Here is an 8,981-nt window from a genome sequence, read left to right as displayed (position 1 = left end):
TTAATTCTGTACCGGCACATATTTCTTGCTCACATGGACTATATACAGTTCACCACTACTTCGGGTGGATCCTTTAAAAGTTTTACATCGTCCTATGCAATATTATAAAATACTTAAACATTTATAATAAATATTATCACATGCAAACAAATAAGATGTGTGCATAACTAGCAATACTTTCTGACCGGCCACACTTTATTCTGTTCTCATAACAGTAAATGCAAATTAATTGCATATATTAATGTATCTTACTTGGAGTGGAATAGTAATACTTATCATTTCATTGCAAAGGGATTGTGGCATTGAAAAAAATACCAAACTACCTACTTTTGGATCAAAATGCGTAATCCCATATGAAACAAATCCACCCAAGAAAAAACATAAACATGAGCTTATCATCCTAACAAACAACAGAAAAAAAATATTGCCACAATACACGAAAACAATGATCAATATTTCAATATGGAATTAAAATATTTTAATAAAATAATTAAAAATTAATTTAAAAAGAATAAATAAAGTGATTGAGCCATTTTTCTTGAATTAGGACTCTGAGTTGTTCCAAGCCTTTTGTTAATTTTCAGAGTTCTGAAAGAGTTAATTCTTTTCAACAATTTTTTTCATTGCTTTTACCGAGGGGCAGATTCTCAGAGGTCCTTGCTCCACCACCTTGATTGATATCACCCTCCAACATTAATATTCAAACTCTTTTTTTTCCTCATATGCCATCAGCTTATAGCAGATTCCACCTTGGCAAATTTTACTCCTCAATAACTATTTGTTGAATAAATATTGCATACTGACACAATGAAGTGGTCTTCCTCCTATCAGCTGAGGCTGAATTTTTAGGGTTTCCAGAAAGAAAGCATAGCTAAGGCAAGTTCCTCAGATTTGATTTAAATCCTGTTTCCATTTGTACTTTATCATTTGAAACATTTTTTGGCAAAGGATAATGAATGTTAGGCAGGTAAATTAATCTCTTTGGATTTCACTTCTCTCACCTGTAACATGAGAGGGTCTGATTATCCCTAAGCAGCCTCACAGTCTTTACTCATCTATAATATAGATTCTATACCCTGGGATTCATTTTCTGATGTTTAATAGAATGAATGAATCAGGTTTGCTGGAGTAATATGTGGCCTCTTCCAGCAGTCTTAGCATTCCAGGATCTTGTTAGAAATGCAATTTTCAGGCTCCATTCTACACCTACTAAATCAGAAGTGCTGGGGGGGGGGGGGGGCTTGCAATTTGTTTTAACAAGCCCTCTCGGGGGTTGGGATGTAGCTAAAGTTTAAGAACCATTGTCCTAGAAAATCTCTTGACTCTCTGGTAGGAGAGGATCAATTAGTTGTTTTCTGTTTAAGCATCAGTTTCTGGGTATAGTGTAAAACTTCCAGCTTTCCCTCCTGTGTCTGAAATAATAGATGTGGGCAACATGCAAATTGGATCAGAATATACTTTCAGTTCCATCAACAGAATTAAAAACATTAGAATTGTGAAATCAGATGATTTACTATAAGGAATTCGTAAGTCGTACTTAAAAATCTATTGCGTACAGTATTTCCCATATTCATTAGTGAATCCAGAATTTCTTGATCCTATTACATTCAAATAATTACGCAGTATATGAATCAAAATAAATCATTCAACCTCCCTGGTTCTCATCTGTAAACAAAAGCACTCTAAATGGAAATGTATAGCTATAAAATCCTACATTTCAGACATACAGTAAGTTAATGCTAAAAATATTAGTATATTTAGCATCGTATGTAACATATAATAGAGGAATGTATTGCCATAACATTTCCGCCTTGATGTTTTCACAATCCAAACACATTTCCCCTACAAGTCTCTTAAACGTTGTGTTTTCAGGAGAGTCTATTTAAGGTAACACAATAAGGTTGTACTTTTATGGGGAAAATTTAGTAATAATTCTTGTGACCATGTTCTTTGAGCATGGCACAATTCAACCAAGCATACAAATGTTCTCACTATTGATAAGCCTCAGTAGTTAAAACCACTTCCCAGGAGAATCTATAAATAAAAGGATTCTCTGTTTTCTTATTTGGAAACCCCTGACTTGACATAATTTTATTATTATTTTTCCCTAAGAAACTCCACCATGAAGATTCATCTCTTTTTCTTTATTCTGCTCTTTTGGGTCACAATTTTACCAGGTAACATGAAAATGGTTATGGGCTTATTTGCGCTAATGAATTTGAGGGGACATAAGTTGTTTCTTTTTAAAAGTATGGAATAACACAGGGATTATAAAATTTTTATACTAATGCAATGTGGTACTCTGGCTTGGATCCCAGAAGAGAAAAAAAAAATGTTTTTTTAAAGACAGCAGTGGGAAAACTTGTGAAATGTGAGTAAAGTTTGCAGTTTAGTTGATAGTATTATACCAATATTAATTTCTTAGTTTTGATAATGTAAGCATGGTTACATGAGATGTTACCATAATGGGAGTTTCGTCTCTATTACCTTTGCAACTCTTGTATAATTCTAAACTGATTTCAAAATAAAAGTTTAAAACAATTAGATCAATACATTAGTCTCATCAGCTTCATCCTGAAGCTATTTGTTAGAATCTATTTTTACTGGAAAAAAAATGTTCTTTAGCATAATCAACTGGTCAGGGATAGATGGTTCAGGGCTAGAGAAAGATCTATTTACCTTTTGCTTCTTTTTAACCTAGACCAGTATTCCAATGAGCAGAAGCCTGTCCTATTATTCTGTTTTCGGTAAAAAACAACAGGCAAATCATGTCTGTTGTTGGCCTTTCTTTCTGTATTTCTGGTCACTACCTTTCTGTCTTTGAGTGTTACAGATGCACATGGATGTTGAGTGTAATAACTTGTACACAAGCTATGTTTTTCATGAGATTTTTTTTCCATCCTCAAAGGCTATCTTTTCACATCAGGTTATGTAACAAGATTCCTCCTGAGTTAATGTGTAAGTATGAATTGCACAGAAATAGAATAATACATTTGGAAAAGGAGATCATTGAGTCTACTATCTTCTTTTTAAAGAGATTAAGATGAAAGGATTAGCTTAAGTCTACCTAATTGGAACTAAAGTTAGGCTCAAATTCTCTACTTCTCAGGAAAATATTCCTTTTTTAGTACCTGACTGATTTCTTTAGGCCCAATAGAAATAATAATAGAGGCCGAGGAGAGTAAATTAACTTATTCTTTCATTGTGAATATTATAGAGTCCATCATGGCAATCTAAAAATGTATAAAATGTATACATAATAAACTGGTAAATTATCATTTAACATTCCAAGTAGATAAAATTCTAAATAGAGATCAAGCATCATTGAAGTAACAAAGAAATACAATTAATTGTTCATCTAACTAAGAGAATAACTTCCTTTCTCTCCATTCAAAAATTCCCTCCATTCAAAAATTCAAAAGGATCTCCGGATTTTTTTTTTTTCCAGTTCTAGAAAGGGCCGAAAAGAAAATCTATACAGATTTATACAGCTTTTAACATGTGATAAATTTTATTCTTCTTTTAATTTCAACAATAGCTAGCATGACTAGATCACTATGTCAAGCATTTTTCTGTTTTAGTCACTTATTTTTTTTCTTTGTAACAAATATCAGGTGCTCCCCCTAATAATTAAAGCTATTCGTGCATTTATCAACAAACTGAAAAATCATGTGTCCTGCAGACTTAGAAATCAAAAACCAGTTGGGGATACAATAGCATTGATTACAGCATCAGCGTTATTAACTTTTTGTATATTTTTTCTTGTATTTTCAAAGTAAGGCCATGGTCCTTGTTAATCACACATCAACCAAACTTTTAGAGAAACCATTACTGACAAAAAAAAAAAAAAACAAAAAACAAAAAAAACTCAAAGTTAAAAAAAAAAAAAAAAAAGTCCAGACACATATTTTTTCCACAAATTTAGAAAAGATGTGGTGGGAAATATAGACATTGTAGAAAATAATAAAGCAATAAGGATGTCGTCTTTCAACTTATAGTTCACCAACCTATGGTGGTTGACTTAAACTGCATAAAATGTCATACGTATGGCTCTTTTAGAGTTCTTCAGTTGTTTATATCTCACCTGCAAAGTCTAAAAGTCCTTATTCAAAATTGAGGCAGAAAACCTCATTCTTTTCCCACTCAGACAGTTACAGATGAAGAAATGTCCAGAAAAAAGCCATTAAACTCTCTACACAGGGAAATTTCCATTGAAGTAATTTAACTTTCCTCTTCATTTTTAGAGGCTATAAATGCACCAAATGTCTAGAACTGAGGTATTATTTCATTCTCATGTGTTGTTTTACTTCATCTGCTGAACTGAAAAAAAAATGTGTTATTGGCAATAATCACTTCTCTTTAAATCTGACATGTACTTTGAATACAGAATAGTATAGATTTTTTAAAAGTCTTTTTATGTATTCATTTGAGAGAGAATAAGTGAGAGCATGACCAGGTGGGAGGGTCAGAGGGAGAGGGAGAACCAGACTCCTCACTGATCAGGGGACCCAATGTGGGACTAGATCCTGGGATCCTAGGATCATGACCTGAGCGAAGGCAGACACCCAACCGACTGAGCCACCAAGGTGCCCCTAGGATAGTATGGTTTTTGTGCCCAAAGAATAGTCATGATTTTCCCCCACTGTTTCCAATGAAGTTAATGGTAGCCTAAACAAAATAACAGGTGAGTGAAAATAAAAAGAAATTCTGAGTTGAAAAATATTTTAGGAAATATCTTGCCCATTTCTAGCTTATATTTTAAGTAAAATTTGTATATTGTTTAAAGAATTTCCCTAGCATATGAATATGTTAATAGATGCAGTCTGAATGATACATCTGAACTGTTTTGTGAGAACAGTGGAAAGACAGCTTACTTCCTTGAAAGTGATCAGAAGAGACTTCAGAGAAAAGACTGTATTTGAACAACGTATCTGAGGCTGAAGACAATATGTTTGGCTTATTGCAGCATCACTAGAACAGTAATTTTAATTACTGAAAATAATATTTTCAATGGGAGGTAACTTTGCCCCCGAGGAGACACTAGGCAATGTCTGAGGAAGCTTTTAGGTTGTCACAACTGGTACTATTGGTACCTAGTGGATAGAAGCCAAGGATGCTACTAAACATTCTTCAATGAACAGGATAGCATCCCACAGCAGAGAATTGTCCAACTCAAAAGGTCAATAGAGTTTAGGGTGAGACACCCCGTGCTAGAGATTGGCTTAGAGCTTAACAGGGAGTATACCTAATAGTGGAATGAGTGGGTGGGGGCTTGCAAAGATGAATGTCCACAATTCAAAGACACAAGCTTGGGGAATACTTATATTTAGAGCTCAAAATGAGAAGAAAGAAGACTATATTTTTAGAAAGGTGAAGTAAGACAAAGAATGAGTAAGAGAAGCGGTGAAGTCAGTTTAGGGTGGAATACCAAACAACAGTGTGACAAGTGTGACAGTCCTCTCGTGTAAAGGGAGTATAACTCAGGTTTCTGTCACTGGCAAATCATACATGGATTTGATAACAGTAACTCCTTAGAAGTTATACAATAAATAATGACGTTTAGAAATTAACATTTAATCTGTGCAAAGTAACTATTTTTTTCTGCTGTAAATTGTGTCATATTCTGCATTGCTTCAATTATAGTTAGAAGAGAGGTAATTTTAATAGAAGAGTTAGGTTTTATATCAGCTATTTATACCAATAATATAGATACTGTAGCTCTGAGTCTAGGTATTCATTAGGAAGTATCACCACTCACCACCAACTCTTGGAACTGCAGATGGAATGTTTAGGTAGAAAGGCTTGGTCTTTCAAGGGACTGATTGGAACACCAAACCTAATTAATGGTTGAAATCAATGGCAAAATTTATTTGCTTTCGTACCACGAGTATACAAAAATATTTGAGTCTGCCCTTTGGTCAGCCATTGGCAATATTTAGAATTCTCCTACACCAGTTCCCCTCAATCTCACCACATGAGTAAGGTGATTACTTACCAAAAGTGATATGCATTAAGGAAAAAAAAAACAACTTGAAAATATAGAGCTTCTGAAAACACATGGGCCAGCACATATTGTGAAATGTAAAATTAAAATATATTTGGCTTGGAATGAATCTTACAACCTATCAGACCAACATCTCCCAATTCCCTAAATATCTCCAACTATCATAAATATAAACTTTAGGTGAAAGTCAAGCTACAAGACAAAACATGTAGTTCAGAGCACTGGTAATGTTAGCAATCTTGTAATGGCCAACAATGGCCTCATCTTCTAGTCATTCCCATCTTTGAAATCAATGCTGTCATCAGACATATGCATATGCTAGATAATTTCTTTGTGGAAGTAAAACCCAAAATACCTAGGGAAGTTGTAGGACAGACAAATTGCTTAATATTGCCTCTCTCCCAACATTTTGGAAAAGTAAAATCAAGCTGCAGTAGAAATCTCTTGAAGAACCCAAAATGTACAACATTTTGTCTAAATAATGATTGTGAGAGCAGAAAAGGGAGAGCTCAAATGCAATGGGGTAATTGTAGAGACTAAGCCTGAGAGAAGGTCAATTATGAACTCTTTTTAAACTGCTGATTTGGGGAACTATCCCTGAGTTACTCACTCGTAAGGAAGCAAGCTGGCACACCTAACTTAGGTCCAAGACACTTTCGGATTTTCAGGATTTCCCTTGCACCAAGGGATGGTACGTTCACTTAAACTTTGCTCAATGAGATTTTCCCAGTCATTAATTAGAAGGGGGGCATTTTCTTTTGACCTACACAATAATCTTTTACTTCTTGGACTTCCTCCTTTTAAAATATGGGTGTGTCACAGCTAAGTTGCTAATTTCAGTCATTCTTTCCTTCTTACAGCCAAAAAGAAATATCCCCAATATGGTAGCTTGGATTTAAGGAGAGAGTGCAGAAAGGGTAATGGCCGATGTAGAGTTGAGTGCCATGAAAGTGAAATTAGGATTGCTTTCTGCATACGACCTGGAACCCATTGCTGCTTGCAGAAGTAAAGCTTACAGAAGACAAGAAAGAGATACATGCTCCAAGAAGAGAGGACCAGTGTTACTAAGTCTTCCCAGAATATCCTTCAAGGCCTGTGTATCTCAAAGAAGTAAATAAAATTTAATATTGAGCCATTCAGAAGTGGTTCTATGTCACACATGTATCTGGTGCCTTCACATTGCATTTTCTCTTGATTTCTTGGTGCCAGAAGTAAGCAGAATTTATTTTATGCAAGTTCCCCAAGAACTCTTCAAAGTTCTATGTGCTTTGTGTGGGTTGACATAAATAAAGTTGTAAGAAACTCTAAGTCAAAGAAATGGGAGAAACATATTTCTGAGATGCAAGCCTCCAATGGAAATGTGCTGTCATTTTATCATTTTCTCTTTTTGCTTTTATTTTTAAGTATAGTTGACATACAATATTATATTATTTTCAGGTGTACAATATAGTGATTAGACAATTCTATACATTACAAAGTGCCTACCACAAGTGTATTTGCCATTTGCTACCTCTCTGGATGTTTTTATTATGACATCTCATTACATCTTCTAAATATAGATATGAGATATAAGGGTCCATGTTCATACTAACCATTATCTATTATGGTGACATACACAGAGAAAGAAAGAATTTTTCTCTATTTAGATAAAGTTTCTGGATACATTTTCATCACAAGGGACTTTACTTTTTTGTTTTATTTTAATAAAAATATGACTTCCCATTATGAAGCAATTACTTGCTAAGCATTACACTGGAGCCTCACATGCATTATCTTTCACATATTTTAATAACTTAAAATAGACTTTGTGCTCTCAATGTGTTCCCTTGCAGTATAAATATCTTCAAAAGTATTTTTACAGTATTTATTTAAACAGAATTTTCCAACCTGAGAACAATTGACAATTTGTTCCAGACAATTTTTTGCTGTGGCAGCTATCATATGCATTGCATCTTTAGCAATAGGATGTTTCTTAGCATCCCTAGCCTTTACCCACCAGATGCCAATACAGCCCTTCCCCTAATTGTGACAATCAAATATGATTGCCTACATTGTCAAAAATCCCCTTTGGAGGGTACCTGGATGGCTCAGTTGGTTAAGCGTCTACCTTTGACTCAGGTCATGATCTCGGGGTCCTGGGATAGAGCACTGGTTGGACTCCCTGCTCAGCAGGGAAAATGCTTCTCCCTCTCCCTCTGCCCCTCCTCCCCACTCATGCTCTCTCTCTCTCTTTCTCAAATAAATAAATAAAAATCTTTTAAAAAATTAAAAAATATATATCCCCTTTGGAGGCAAAATCACTCCTGATTTAGAACCACTGGCTTATAATTAAGCAACTCATTCTCACAGAAATTTAAAAATTAAAAAATGGAAACAAAAAATCAATAATATTTTCAGGTAGCACATTTTCTGTGTATTATGAAAACTATCTATTAGAAATTTTCATATGTTATTATATATGGGATAGAGATGACATACTGGTGGCCCTGGAAAAAAAATTGCCTAACTTTTGAGCAATAAATATATTAACTATGTTGAGAAGAAATGAAATGTTTGACGTTTATCTTACCTAAGATATAAGGAGCTATAATGTAGAATTGAGAAGCTTAATATACTATTAATATGGAACAAATAAGAACTGAGTTTTTTATTGGCCACCAAGAAGTGGTAGATGATAAGCGGTTTTCTGGAAGATACCCAAGTCATCTCTGCATATGAACTACTCTGTCCTGGTAGACCCTCAATCCTTAGTGCTTGACAGAGAAAACCAAAACCATCTACGTTTCTGAGCTGGTCTCTCCTCGTGTGGTCCAGGGTTTATGCAAGCCACCAGCCTTCCTTCAGCCCAAGGAACAAACATGACAAACTTGAATAAGAATATAAATGTATGGGCATCAACTATGAAATTAATAATCTCCCCTGAAAAATCTAACTGTGTGCTGTATGTGATATTGACTGAACATTCTAGAAGCCTTTT

General features: G+C 34.5%; 1 protein-coding gene across 1 annotated transcript; it reads left to right on the top strand.

The window, feature by feature from the left end:
- The first annotated feature begins 2,122 nt into the window (after positions 1 to 2,122).
- LOC103664014 (beta-defensin 110) lies at positions 2,123 to 7,013 on the top strand. The gene is made up of 2 exons (XM_008691806.1): positions 2,123 to 2,177; positions 6,865 to 7,013. The coding sequence occupies exons 1-2, from the start codon at positions 2,123 to 2,125 to the stop codon at positions 7,011 to 7,013; spliced, it is 204 nt and encodes a 67-aa protein (XP_008690028.1).
- The last annotated feature ends 1,968 nt before the right edge of the window (positions 7,014 to 8,981 follow it).

The sequence above is a fragment of the Ursus maritimus genome, unplaced genomic scaffold (genome assembly GCF_017311325.1).
Source record: "Ursus maritimus isolate PB19 unplaced genomic scaffold, ASM1731132v1 scaffold_29, whole genome shotgun sequence".
NCBI lineage: Eukaryota > Metazoa > Chordata > Mammalia > Carnivora > Ursidae > Ursus > Ursus maritimus.
Note: the sequence above shows the minus strand (reverse complement) of the source record. Positions and strands in the feature narration are given on the sequence as shown.